Source organism: Anomaloglossus baeobatrachus, chromosome 1 (genome assembly GCF_048569485.1).
Source record: "Anomaloglossus baeobatrachus isolate aAnoBae1 chromosome 1, aAnoBae1.hap1, whole genome shotgun sequence".
Classification (NCBI taxonomy): Eukaryota; Metazoa; Chordata; class Amphibia; order Anura; family Aromobatidae; genus Anomaloglossus; species Anomaloglossus baeobatrachus.
The window spans coordinates 659,204,630-659,218,588 of record NC_134353.1 but is presented as its reverse complement, the minus strand read 5'-3'; the positions used below and the strand labels follow the sequence as shown (position 1 = coordinate 659,218,588).

The 13,959-nt window shown below is 47.2% G+C and overlaps 2 protein-coding genes across 5 annotated transcripts in view; one reads left to right on the top strand and one right to left on the bottom strand.

The window, feature by feature from the left end:
- Nucleotides 1–8,378, bottom strand: part of RHBDD3 (rhomboid domain containing 3) — a 55,431-nt gene extending 47,053 nt beyond the window's left edge. For both annotated transcript variants that reach the window (XM_075319993.1, XM_075319992.1), the window contains exon 1: nucleotides 8,088–8,378. Coding sequence is in view for 1 of the 2 variants with exons in the window: in XM_075319992.1 (XP_075176107.1) it covers nucleotides 8,088–8,110 (23 nt within the window). In the remaining variant the exon portion in view is untranslated. The remainder of the gene's footprint in view (nucleotides 1–8,087) is intronic.
- Nucleotides 8,259–13,959, top strand: part of EWSR1 (EWS RNA binding protein 1) — a 129,996-nt gene continuing 124,295 nt past the window's right edge. For 2 of the 3 annotated variants that reach the window (XM_075319983.1, XM_075319982.1), the window contains exon 1: nucleotides 8,260–8,325. In XM_075319983.1, the coding sequence (XP_075176098.1) occupies nucleotides 8,313–8,325 (13 nt within the window). In that variant the 5' untranslated portion in view covers nucleotides 8,260–8,312. Of the gene's footprint in view, nucleotides 8,326–13,959 lie in introns of all 3 variants that reach the window. The other variant, XM_075319984.1, reaches the window with a different exon arrangement.

Sequence of the window (13,959 nt, the reverse complement as noted above, 5' to 3'; positions counted from 1 at the left end):
TGACTAATTAGTGGTTGCCCAAGCAACCAGGAATTCCCCAGACTGTCTGGCTTTCTGTGTAACTGTTTGACTCACTGACTGGATTTTGTGTAAGTGAAACAAACAACAGTGGATAACTCCTTCATCACCCGGGATAAAGCATTGCATCTTAAGTCAGATACAATACCCTGTGGCGACTGAGCCTCAGGGGCGCCACACTTCCATTTACAGGTTCCTGTCCGCCCATAAATTGTAGGTTTTTTAAACCTAAACAGAGGCATTAATTTGATAGGTACCCAACAAAAATGATGTTGCCTTGCCACTGGCTGTTGGGCTCACACAAAATCCAGCCAATTTTGTGTGCTAAATTTTTACATGTTTTTTTATGGCAGCAATGCATGTCAATATTCTTATATTCATTGTTCCACCTATTTTAGCACTCCAGTGTGCAACTATCTCCTTTTTGGTCTACAATGATGACTTCCGCCCAGCATTAGACAACATCTGCTTTGATGTTTTCTCTGAAACACTGCATTTCTAGCAGCCACTAGTATGCACCATGCTTGTATTGGATCGTGATGCCAAATCATAAATGCCAAAAGATGCCCTGCAAGGGAGAATAATCAAAAAACAGTCCTGATAACCCATTTCCAATAAGCCTCATGTACAGTACATGGTAACGATGTACAGAGGTTTGTGAGGTACTGTTCTACGGAGGCTTTCTTCACTATTAGGCCTCATTCAGACGTCTGTCAATCACATACGTGTTGTTTACATGGGTTTCACAGATGGAACAAGTATCCATTAAAATCGATGGAGCTACAGTATTAACATGTCTGTGTTTTTTGCAGACTGTATATCCACAAAAAAAAAAATCATAGAGACATGTCCAGTTTTGATGTCAAGACTTAAAATTTCCCACACAAGTCTATGGCTCTGTGATCATCAGACAGCAGACGGATGGCATCGGTGTGCTGTCCGTGATTAACATTGTAATGTTCTTGTCTTAAAAAAAAAAACAAAAAAAAAAAAAAAAAACAAAAAACATTGTAATGGAAATGAGAAGCTTTGTCATTTATTTTTCCATTTGTAAAAGTCTCTGATGGTAAAAACTGACACACTGACCAAACACTGAAGAAAATCACTGATGTCTGAATGAAGCCTTAGGGTACCGTCACACTTTAGCGACGCAGCAGCGATCCCACCAGCGATCTGACCTGGTCAGGATCACTGCTGCGTCGTTATATGGTCGCTGGTGAGCTGTCAAACAGGCAGATCTCACCAGCGACCAGTGACCAGCCCCCAGCCAGCAGCGACGTGGAAGCGACGCTGCGCTTGCAGAGAGCCGGCGTCTGGAAACTGAGGACACTGGTAACTAAGGTAAACATCGGGTATGGTTACCCGATGTTTACCTTAGTTACCAGCACACACCGCTTAGCGCTGGCTCCCTGCACTTGTAGCCACAGCACACATCGGGTTAATAAGCAAACCTTTGCTTATTTACCCGATGTGTCCTCCGGCTACGTGTGCAGGGAGCAGGGAGCCGGCACTGGCAGCGTCAGAGCTGCAGACGCTGGTAACGAAGGTAAATATCGGGTAACCAACTTGGTTACCCGATGTTTACCTTGGTTACAGCTTACCGCAGACTGTCAGACGCCGGCTCCTGCTCCCTTCACATTCAGGATTGTTGCTCTCTCGCTGTCACACACAGCGATGTGTACTTATCAGCGGGAGAGCAACAATAAAAAAATGAACCAGGGCTGTGTGTAACGAGCAGCGATCTCACAGCAGGGGCCAGATCGCTGCTCAGTGTCACACACAGCGAGATCGCTAATGAGGTCACTAGTGTATCACAAAAAACGTGACTCAGCAGCGATCTCAGTAGCGATCTCGCTGTGTGTGAAGTACCCCTTAGAAGTAATGGGAAGCTATGATAAGGTTAGTGACACTCCACCCCCATATACAGTACAGACCAAAAGTTTGGACACACCTTCTCATTCAAAGAGTTTTCTTTATTTTCATGACTCTGAAAATTGTAGATTCACATTGAAGGCATCATAACTATGAATTAACACATGTGGAATGAAATACTTAACAAAAAAGTGTGAAACAACTGAAAATATGTGTTATATTCTAGGTTCTTCAAAGTAGCCACCTTTTGCTTTGATTACTGCTTTGCACACTCTTGGCATTCTCTTGATGAGCTTCAAGATGTAGTCACCGGAAATGGTTCTCACTTCACAGGTGTGCCCTATCAGGTTTAATAAGTGGGATTTCTTGCCTTATAAATGGGATTGGGACCATCAGTTGTGTTGTGCAGAAGTCTGGTGGATACACAGCTGATAGTCCTACTGAATAGACTGTTAGAATTTGTATTATGGCTAGAAAACAGCAGCTAGGTAAAGAAAAACGAGTGGCCATCATTACTTTAAGAAATGGAGGTCAGTCAGTCTGAAAAATTGGGAAAACTTTGAAAGTGTCCCCAAGTGCAGTGGCAAAAACCATCAAACGCTACAAAGAAACTGGCTCACATGAGGACCGCCCCAGGAAAAGAAGACCAAGAGTCATCTCTGCTGCGGAGGATAAGTTTATCCGAGTCACCAGCCTCAGAAATCGCAAGTTAACAGCAGCTCAGATTAAAGACCAGGTCAATGCCACACATATTTCTAGAAGCAGACACATCTCTAGAACAACTGTTAAGAGGAGACTTTGTGCAGCAGGCCTTCATGGTAAAATAGCTGCTAGGAAACCACTGCTAAGGACAGGCAACAAGAAGAAGAGACTTGTTTGGGCTAAAGAACACAAGGAATGGACATTAGACCAGTGTAAATCTGTGCTTTGGTCTGATGAGTCCAAATTTGATATCTTTGGATCCAACCACCGTGTCTTTGTGCGACGCAGAAAAGGTGAACGGATGGACTCTACATGCCTGATTCCCACCGTGAAGCATGGAGGAGGAGGTGTGATGGTGTAGGGGTGCTTTGCTGGTGACACTGTTGGGGATTTATTCAAAATTGAAGGTATACTGAACCAGCATGGCTACCACAGCAGCATGCTATTCCATCCGGTTTGCGTTTATTTGGACCATCATTTATTTTTCAACAGGACAATGACCCCAAACACACCTCCAGGCTGTGTTAGGACTATTTGACTAAGAAGGAGAGTTATGGAGTGCTACGCCAGATGAACTGGCCTCCACAGTCACCAGACCTGAACCCAATCGAGATGGTTTGGGGTGAACTGGACTGCAGAGTGAAGGCAAAAGGGCCAACAAGTGCTAAGCATCTATGGGAACTTCTTCAAGACTGTTGGAAGACCATTTCCGGTGATTACCTCTTGAAGCTCATCAAGAGAATGCCAAGAGTGTGCAAAGCAGTAATCAAAGCAAAAAGTGGCTACTTTGAAGAATCTAGAATATAAGACATATCAGTTGTTTCACACTTTTTTGTTAATTATTTCATTCCACATGTGTTAATGCATAGTTTTGATACCTTCAATGTGAATCTACAATTTTCAGAGTCATGAAAATAAAGAAAACTCTTTGAATGAGAAGGCGTGTACAAACTTTTGTTCTGTACTGTATGTCATGTAGTGCCCCTACATGGTCCCGCTATTTGCCTCCCCTGGAGCGGCCATCTTGAATCTAGATGAATCGAGCCACAACTCTCAACAAAAGAGGCAGACGGAGGTGAACACATTTTGGGCACCAGGTATGTAGATTGTATGTGATACGTACGTAACCATTTTAGCACCAAGAAGGGGACCGCTTTAATACAACCATTCATCTGCAGACACTTCAGTGACCACCATTCATCTGTAGACACTTCAGTGACCACCATTCATCTTCAAAACAAGAATCCCGTGGAGACACCATCACATGTTTCTCAACGCTGGCAGTTCTAGTGTCACTGCGTTGAGAAACACGTGATGGTGTCTCTGCGGTGTTGGATGTTGATCTCCCTAAGGTCAACCACCCTTACCTATGTAGTCTTCTACTAGGGATTGCTCCCACTAGCCAGTTTCCTACTCCACACTGATGAGGGGAAAATACCCCGAAACAGCTGTCTGTGGATGGATACCATACTTTTTTCTATGGAGTGTGACTTGGCGTGAAGAAGGCCTATGTTTGGGCCGAAACGTCCCCTCCACTTGTACGGTCTATAAATAAATTACATAATTTTTTTGGCTAAAGCAAAAAAACGAATCTGTTGGTCTCTTTTTCTACTTCATCTGAATGAGAGTGCAGCGTTCTGAATTTATACTCTGTAGTCTGGACCTTGATCCCCTCACTAGCACCTCAAACCCCCCTTTATTTATTTTTTGGCAGTGTGCACACCATATACTCTAAATCACCATTCGTGTGCAGACACTTCAGTGACCATCATTCGTGTGCAGACACTGACCACCATTCGTGTGCAGACACTTCAGTGACCATCATTCATCTGCAGACACTTCAGCGACCACCATTCATCTGCAGACACTTCAGTGAGCACCATTCGTGTGCAGACACTTCAGCGACCACCATTCATGTGCAGACACTTCAGCGACCACCATTCTTGTACAGACACTTCAGTGACCACAATTCGTGTGCAGACACTTCAGCGACCACCATTCGTGTGCAGACACTTCAGCGACCACCATTCGTGTGCAGACACTTCAGCGACCACCATTCGTGTGCAGACACTTCAGCAACCACCATTCGTGTGCAGACACTTCAGTGACCACCATTCATCTGCAGACACTTCAGCGACCACCATTCATGTGCAGACACTTCAATGACCACCATTCATCTGCAGACACTTCAGTGAGCACCATTCGTGTGCAGACACTTCAGCGACCACCATTCGTGTGCAGACACTTCAGCGACCACCATTCATGTGCAGACACTTCAATGACCACCATTCATCTGCAGACACTTCAGTGACCACCATTCATCTGCAGACACTTCAGCGACCACCATTCGTGTGCAGACACTTCAGTGAGCACCATTCGTGTGCAGACACTTCAGCGACCACCATTCGTGTGCAGACACTTCAGTGACCACCATTCGTGTGCAGACACTGACCACCATTCGTGTGCAGACACTTCAGTGACCACCATTCGTGTGCAGACACTGACCACCATTCGTGTGCAGACACTTCAGCGACCACCATTCGTGTGCAGACACTTCAGTGAGCACCATTCGTGTGCAGACACTTCAGCGACCACCATTCGTGTGCAGACACTTCAGCGACCACCATTCGTGTGCAGACACTGACCACCATTCGTGTGCAGACACTGACCACCATTCGTGTGCAGACACTTCAGTGACCACCATTCGTGTGCAGACACTTCAGCGACCACCATTCGTGTGCAGATACTTCAGCGACCACCATTCGTGTGCAGACACTTCAGCGACCACCATTCGTGTGCAGACACTTCAGCGACCACCATTCGTCTGCAGACACTTCAGCGACCACCATTCGTGTGCAGACACTTCAGCGACCACCATTCATGTGCAGACACTTCAGTGACCACCATTCGTCTGCAGACACTTCAGCGACCACCATTCGTGTGCACACACTTCAGTGACCACCATTCGTGTGCAGACACTGACCACCATTCATGTGCAGACACTTCAGTGACCACCATTCGTGTGCAGACACTTCAGCGACCACCATTCGTGTGCAGACACTTCAGCGACCACCATTCGTGTGCAGACACTTCAGCGACCACCATTCGTGTGCAGACACTTCAGCGACCACCATTCGTGTGCAGACACTTCAGCGACCACCATTCGTGTGCAGACACTTCAGCGACCACCATTCGTGTGCAGACACTTCAGCGACCACCATTCGTGTGCAGACACTTCAGTGACCACCATTCGTGTGCAGACACTGACCACCATTCATGTGCAGACACTTCAGTGACCACCATTCGTGTGCAGACACTTCAGCGACCACCATTCGTGTGCAGACACTTCAGCGACCACCATTCGTGTGCAGACACTTCAGCGACCACCATTTGTGTGCAGACACTTCAGCGACCACCATTCGTGTGCAGACACTTCAGCGACCACCATTCGTGTGCAGACACTTCAGCGACCACCATTCGTGTGCAGACACTTCAGCGACCACCATTCGTGTGCAGACACTTCAGTGACCACCATTCGTGTGCAGACACTGACCACCATTCATGTGCAGACACTTCAGTGACCACCATTCGTGTGCAGACACTTCAGCGACCACCATTCGTGTGCAGACACTTCAGCGACCACCATTCGTGTGCAGACACTTCAGCGACCACCATTCATCTGCAGACACTTCAGTGAGCACCATTCGTGTGCAGACACTTCAGCGACCACCATTCATGTGCAGACACTTCAGCGACCACCATTCTTGTACAGACACTTCAGTGACCACAATTCGTGTGCAGACACTTCAGCGACCACCATTCGTGTGCAGACACTTCAGCGACCACCATTCGTGTGCAGACACTTCAGCGACCACCATTCGTGTGCAGACACTTCAGCAACCACCATTCGTGTGCAGACACTTCAGTGACCACCATTCATCTGCAGACACTTCAGCGACCACCATTCATGTGCAGACACTTCAATGACCACCATTCATCTGCAGACACTTCAGTGAGCACCATTCGTGTGCAGACACTTCAGCGACCACCATTCGTGTGCAGACACTTCAGCGACCACCATTCATGTGCAGACACTTCAATGACCACCATTCATCTGCAGACACTTCAGTGACCACCATTCATCTGCAGACACTTCAGCGACCACCATTCGTGTGCAGACACTTCAGTGAGCACCATTCGTGTGCAGACACTTCAGCGACCACCATTCGTGTGCAGACACTTCAGTGACCACCATTCGTGTGCAGACACTGACCACCATTCGTGTGCAGACACTTCAGTGACCACCATTCGTGTGCAGACACTGACCACCATTCGTGTGCAGACACTTCAGCGACCACCATTCGTGTGCAGACACTTCAGTGAGCACCATTCGTGTGCAGACACTTCAGCGACCACCATTCGTGTGCAGACACTTCAGCGACCACCATTCGTGTGCAGACACTTCAGTGGCCACCATTCGTGTGCAGACACTGACCACCATTCGTGTGCAGACACTGACCACCATTCGTGTGCAGACACTTCAGTGACCACCATTCGTGTGCAGACACTTCAGCGACCACCATTCGTGTGCAGATACTTCAGCGACCACCATTCGTGTGCAGACACTTCAGCGACCACCATTCGTGTGCAGACACTTCAGCGACCACCATTCGTGTGCAGACACTTCAGTGACCACCATTCGTGTGCAGACACTTCAGCGACCACCATTCGTGTGCAGACACTTCAGCGACCACCATTCGTGTGCAGACACTTCAGCGACCACCATTCGTGTGCAGACACTTCAGCGACCACCATTCGTCTGCAGACACTTCAGCGACCACCATTCGTGTGCAGACACTTCAGCGACCACCATTCATGTGCAGACACTTCAGCGACCACCATTCATCTGCAGACACTTCAGCGACCACCATTCTTGTGCAGACACTTCAGCGACCACCATTCTTGTGCAGACACTTCAGTGACCACCATTCGTGTGCAGACACTTCAGTGACCACCATTCGTGTGCAGACACTTCAGTGACCACCATTCGTGTGCAGACACTTCAGCGACCACCATTCGTGTGCAGACACTTCAGTGAGCACCATTCGTGTGCAGACACTTCAGCGACCACCATTCATGTGCAGACACTTCAGCGACCACCATTCATGTGCAGACACTTCAGTGAGCACCATTCGTCTTCAGACACTTCAGTGACCACCATTCTTATGCAGACACTGCAGGAACAACCCCTTTGACATGCAGGGCACTGTGCGCCATTATGGGATGTCGGCCTCCTGCACGCACTGGACAGTTTGCGCCATTTTATGTCTCATAAATACATAATCGCGACAATGGACGGAAGAGGAGGACGGACTCCCGCCCTGATACAACTTTCCAGCTCCGTCTCTATTTTCCCTTCTACCTACAGTAGCCGGGACTGAAAGGATCACACCACTACCTAAAACTAGGGGTGCTCTGTAATAAGGGAAGCTTACCTTCTGGGTGCTACAGGGAACATTCCTCTTCAGCTACCTATTATCCTTTCATTTCCGACTATCATGAGACAGAGCTAGTACTCTGTTTACCATTACGTGACGCAGAGCCAGGTTCCCGGATCTTCCTTTACCCCGGCAATAAATGGTACAGTCCAGTTCGCTCAGTACAGCGCATGCGTGCCTCGCTCTTCCCACACGGACGCTGAGGTGGTTAGAGTACACAAAATGGCTTCCACCGGTGAGTAACGGATTGTACGCCTCCAGTGTGGTCGCTGTGTGGGCGAGGCCGGCCCGGCCTGAGTGTAGCAGCGGCCACCTGGGCATATGGCTTCTATTTCTTGTGACCCCGGGGTGACTGAGCCCGGAGGCTGCGACACGCGGGCCCTCATTTCCTCCTAGGCCTCAGCTCGGCCGTAGCGCTCATCCCTGATACACGCGGTGTGGACACGGCCTGAGGCCGGCGTGTAGGCGAATGGGCGTCCGGTAACGGCCCTGCGCAGCGCCTCCTGTGTCGTATAATGCTCCATTACTCTCTGTTATCAGCCGGGCTGTGTCCTGTACACAGCAATGTAACAGTTTGTTTCCAGTTGTATCTGTAGCAACAGATGGTAACGGGCTACGGCTCCTCCAACGGCTGGGGCTCTGAGGGCCAGTCACAGGGATTTACTCCACACCATTTATATTTTTATATATATCTTGTACATATGAATTTTCACTGCATGTAACTTTTATTTATTGTGCTGGGGATAGGTTTGGGCAGATCCAGTTCTAAGACTCCACCTGTGTAGAGGATATTCCTGGGAGGGTCTACATTAGATTACATGTGATCATAGACCAGCATGCGCTATATCACTATGGTTATAGGTGCCCTGACCTCTAGCACACTGATCCTGCATGGGATGCCACCATGGAGGAAGCCAGGCTGTATAGTACCCTGAAGAGGGTGCATTGCTAATGTGGCACCTTCATTCTCAGGATTGATGGACATCTTGGACAGGCCACCTACCATATAGTGTTGGCATATTGTCCCTTTCCAAGAACCAGGTTGTATTATAGAGGTGTGCCCTTAGCTTTATGTACTCCTGGATGGCTATGAAACTTTCCATTTGGAAATGACCCAAAACTCTTTAAACATAGACTCCACCACCCAATCCATTTGGTATTAAAAGGATAATTTTTCTAGTAATTTGTGGAGAAGCTGCAATGCTTATATTAGTAGGTGCCCCAAACACATAGTAAAAGAATAAGTGGACAGTGTTTTTTTTAAGAGGAGCACGCCTCCAATCCATTTTTAAAGCCCCACTCCAGTTTTTGTTTTTTGTTTTTTTTTTTTTTATTTAAATCTCCATCACTTTAGTGATACTTTAAAGGGAAATAGGTGCTATATGCACCCAGAACCATGAGCAGTTCTGGGTACATATTGCTAATCTTTGCCTAGCGTTCCCTTAGCTAGCCGGCCAACATAGCATGGTAGTATGCCCACAGGGGCGTGCTAACATGTTAGTGAATGTGCAGCGACTCGCTCATACCTCCCTGTTCATGATGGCCGCCGGAGGATGGATGCACACATGCGCACTATACCTCACTGGAGTCGTGAAGCTTAAACCCGGCATCAGTTTAGTGCACATGACCGGAAGTGCTGGGGACTCTGGATCATGTGCAGAGCGCATCCATCCTCCGCCGGCCGCCATGAAGACTGAGGTATGTGCGGAGTCTCTGCACACTCTTTAGCATGTTAGTATGCCCACAGGGGTGTTCTACCATGTTGTGTGGGTCGACAAGCTATGGGGACAAATGCCCTTGGGACTAGTCTGTGCTCATTAGCATATAATCGATATTTAGAAATACTTTTTCTAAAGACCTCTTTATCGATGCTACTAGACACAGCATTATCTATTTGCACCAGGAACTGCTCGTGGTTCTGGGGGCATCCTATTGCACACGACAGGTTCACTTTAAACCAAAGTCCCTTGCCTGAGTCTTATACTCCTCCTCCTACCCCCTATGGTGTTTCCATTTTTTTTCAGCCGCACATAACTGCATGTCAATTATTCATGCGGAAATATCTGTGGATGTCCCGCCTTTCCACTATGGAGATAGAGGCCGGGACTTCCGCAGGTAAGTTGCACGAATGTCTGCAGGTTTACCGCAACAGAAATGCTCGAATCCCGCAGCAATGGATAGCTGTGGATTCCGGGGAGCAGCTGCGGCAAAATCCGCGGGTACATTGTCCCGTGGGCACATAGCCTAAGTATCCCCGTTGATCTAGAGAATTGGGTTCTGAAGTGGTGGTAACCTCCGCTCCTTTTATTGTCTGAGAATGACTGAATGGGAAGGCATATGGCACTAGGGGATAATTTTTATTTCTGGGAATACACCTGTCATGTATAGGATAACTACTTGTAGATAAAGGGTTAAATGTGTTAAAACTTAGTAGCTGCGCCAGTAAGGCAGTCAAGCAACAGGGAGAAAATGAACTTGTATCCTCCCTTTAGCCCCTCACTATTTTTTTACATAAAGGTGGCACAGGGAGCAACTGGTCACTGTACACAATAAGGGCACCATAACCCCTTTCTGGCACTCAGTGGCAGGAAGTGATCAGTTATGCACATGACATCTTTTAAACTTGGGTGAAGTTTTCAAGCAGAAGACTTCAGGAAAATGCCATCTGAAGAATGGTAGGTCATGTGTTTTAACCGCTTTTGTAGAAGCTCCAAAGACTGAACCTATGGTCAGAAAATTGTGTCCATTCCAGTGCATGTGTTCATTCTTTAGCGTTTCATTAGCACACTTTCAGGCGAAATGTAAAAGTGGAACCTCCTGAAAATCATATGCATATACTCTTTCAGTATAGTGGGTGGTGAATGGCACAGCACCCTGCAACTCCGCCATGACAGGAAGCAAGCAGTTACAGGGAGAATGTAAGTACTTTTCTCCCTGTAGCTGCTGTACAGGCATGACGTTAATGTATTCAACCTGTAGGTTAACATTAAATCAATAAGTAAATGCAGATTCCCTTTAAGCAAAACATAATTTACAGATAAATTACTGCTTACAAAGCCGGCCACCCTTTTCAAGTGAGGTACAATACCCCCTCCCCAGCTACCCAGACTAACCTTTAGAGAGATACCGTTCTAAAGGTCCAGTCACACTAAGCAACTTACCAGCGATCCCAACAACGATAGGGATCGCTGGTAAGTTGCTAGGAGGTTGCTGGTGAGATGTCACACTGCGACGCTCCAGCAACCTGACCTGGCAGGGATCGCTGGAGCGTCGCTACACGAGTTGCTGGTGAGCTCACCAGCAACCAGTGACCAGCCCCCAGCGCCGCGTGGAAGATGCTGCGCTTGGTAACTAAGGTAAATATCGGGTAACCAACCCGATATTTACCTTGGTTACCAGCGCACGCAGCTACATGTGCAGGGAGCAGCGCACACTGAGCGCTGGCTCCCTGCTCTCCTAGTTACAGCGCACATCGGGTTAATTACCCGATGTGTGCTGCAGCTACATGTGCACAGAGCAGGGAGCAGCGCACAATGCTTAGCGCTGGCTCCCTGCTCTCCTAGTTACAGCACACATCGGGTTAATTACCCGATGTGTACTGCAGCTAAATGTGCACAGAGCAGGGAGCCGCGCACACCGCTTAGCGCTGGCTTCTTGCTCTCCTAGTTACAGCACACATCGGGTTAATTACCCGATGTGTGCTGCAGCTAAATGTGCACAGAGCAGGGAGCCGCGCACACCGCTTAGCGCTGGCTCCCTGCTCTCCTAGTTACAGCACACATCGGGTTAATTAAGCCGATGTGTGCTGCAGCTAAATGTGCACAGAGCAGGAGCCGGCACTGACAGTGAGAGCGGAGGAGGCTGGTAACAAAGGTAAATATCGGGTAACCAAGGCTATCGCCATCGCTAGCAACGTCACAAAAGTTGTTCGTTAGCAGCGATGTTGCTTAGTGTGACGCAGCCTTAAGCATCAATGAAATGATTTTGTATTACAAATACTTTTCACGGTTGTAAACCCACAAAAGGTCTGACTGGATTTGTGTAAAAAGACACCAAAGCTTGCCACATTTTCTGTTACTCAGTCTTCCACCGTATATAGTCACATTTGTTTGCCCTAAAATCTCCCCAGGGCAGAAACGACATACTGAATTGTTATATCAAGCGTTTCTAGATTGTAGTAGGGTTTTATTTTCTTTCCTATGATGTGCTGCTAATTCAGGGCACAGTAGTGGAGGTTCATTCTGTCCCCATACATTTGTCGCCCTGTGTGATCGTTAATTATGTTGTTGGCAGCCTCTGTTTACATGGGGTGATGTGCTGGCAATAATCCTTTTCATATCAACATAATGATCAAATGAGCCAGCAAACAAGTGTTTTGCTGATCTGCCACCTGTTTACATGGTCAGCTATTTCACTGAATAACTACCAGTGTGAATAAGTCATTACTGAAGATTTTCTTAAAGGGGATGTCCGGGCTTTGGATGTAAAGAGTCTGAATGCTCATAGTGCACGGATAAGACATCATGTGCATGGCCTTCCCCCCCCCAATACAAGTGTATTGAGTGAGGCCTGATAGGACTAGTGAGAATGTGTCCAGAAGTATGCAAATCGGATACTTGTGGTCACATGACCGTCAGCACCAGAGATTCATGACAGTGTGCACCGTGCAAATTCACATTGTGACTGATGTCTTGCACCCCAAGCTTGGACGACCTCTTTAACCTCTGCATGACACATGATGTACTGGGTACATCATGGATCGTGTAAGGTTAATCCCTGCCGCGGGCAGTCGGCAGCGATCGCTACACATGTCAGCTGATTTGAACAGCTGACATGTGCGGCTATCAGGCACTAGTGGATTCGCTACCTACTCGTGCCTGTTAACCCCTTACAGCGCGCTGTGAAAATGTCACAGCGCGCTGTAACGGTGAGCTGTGGTTAAGCATTCACTTACCCGGCTCCATTGGAAGCCGCGTGATGTGATCATGTGGATCCGATAGTTGCCAAGGTAGCACAGGGTCATGGGATGACTCCTGTAGCTATCATGAGTTAGTTCCTCATACAGCCAGCAGAGGGCAGTGTGTGAGGAGAGCTGCTTTTGTACAGATCAGAGCGATGCTGCTCTGATCTACACAAAGGAATAAGCAAACTGCTGATTATTATAGTCCCCTATGGGGCCTGGTAAAGTAAAAAAAAACACTTTTTTTACAAAATTAAAAAAACCTAAATTCAAATCACCATTCGCCCCATTGAAAATTAAAGGGTTCAAAAAATATACCCATTTGGTATCGCCGCGTTCAGGAATGCCCGATCTATCAAAATATATAATCAATTAATCTGATCGGTAAGCGGCGTAGCGGCAAAAAAATCCTAAGGACAAAATGATGTGTTTTTTTTAAGTTGCTGTGAATTTTGCGCAAAATGCAATAACTGCCGATCAAAATGGCGCTTCTGCGGAAAAATGGTACCACTAGAAACGTCATCTCAACACACAAAAAATAAGCCTTTACTGAGCCATAGATCCTGAAAAATGAGAACGCTACAGATCACAGAATATGGCGCAAAAAGTGCGCTTTTTTTGTGGCAAATTTCTTAATTTTTTTAACCCCTTAGATAAAAGTAAACCTATAGATGTTTGGTATCTACGAACTCGAACCGACCTGAGGCATCACACCCACACATCGGTTTTACCATATAGAGAACACAGTGAAAAAATCATCTCAAAAAAACAATCATGCATTGGCACCTTTTTTTGCACCTGGAATTTTTTTGCTGTTTTCCTGTACACTATATGGTACAACTTAGGGTAGAACTTGTCCTGCAAAAAATAAGCCCTTATATGGCAAGATTGACAGAAAATTAAAAAAGT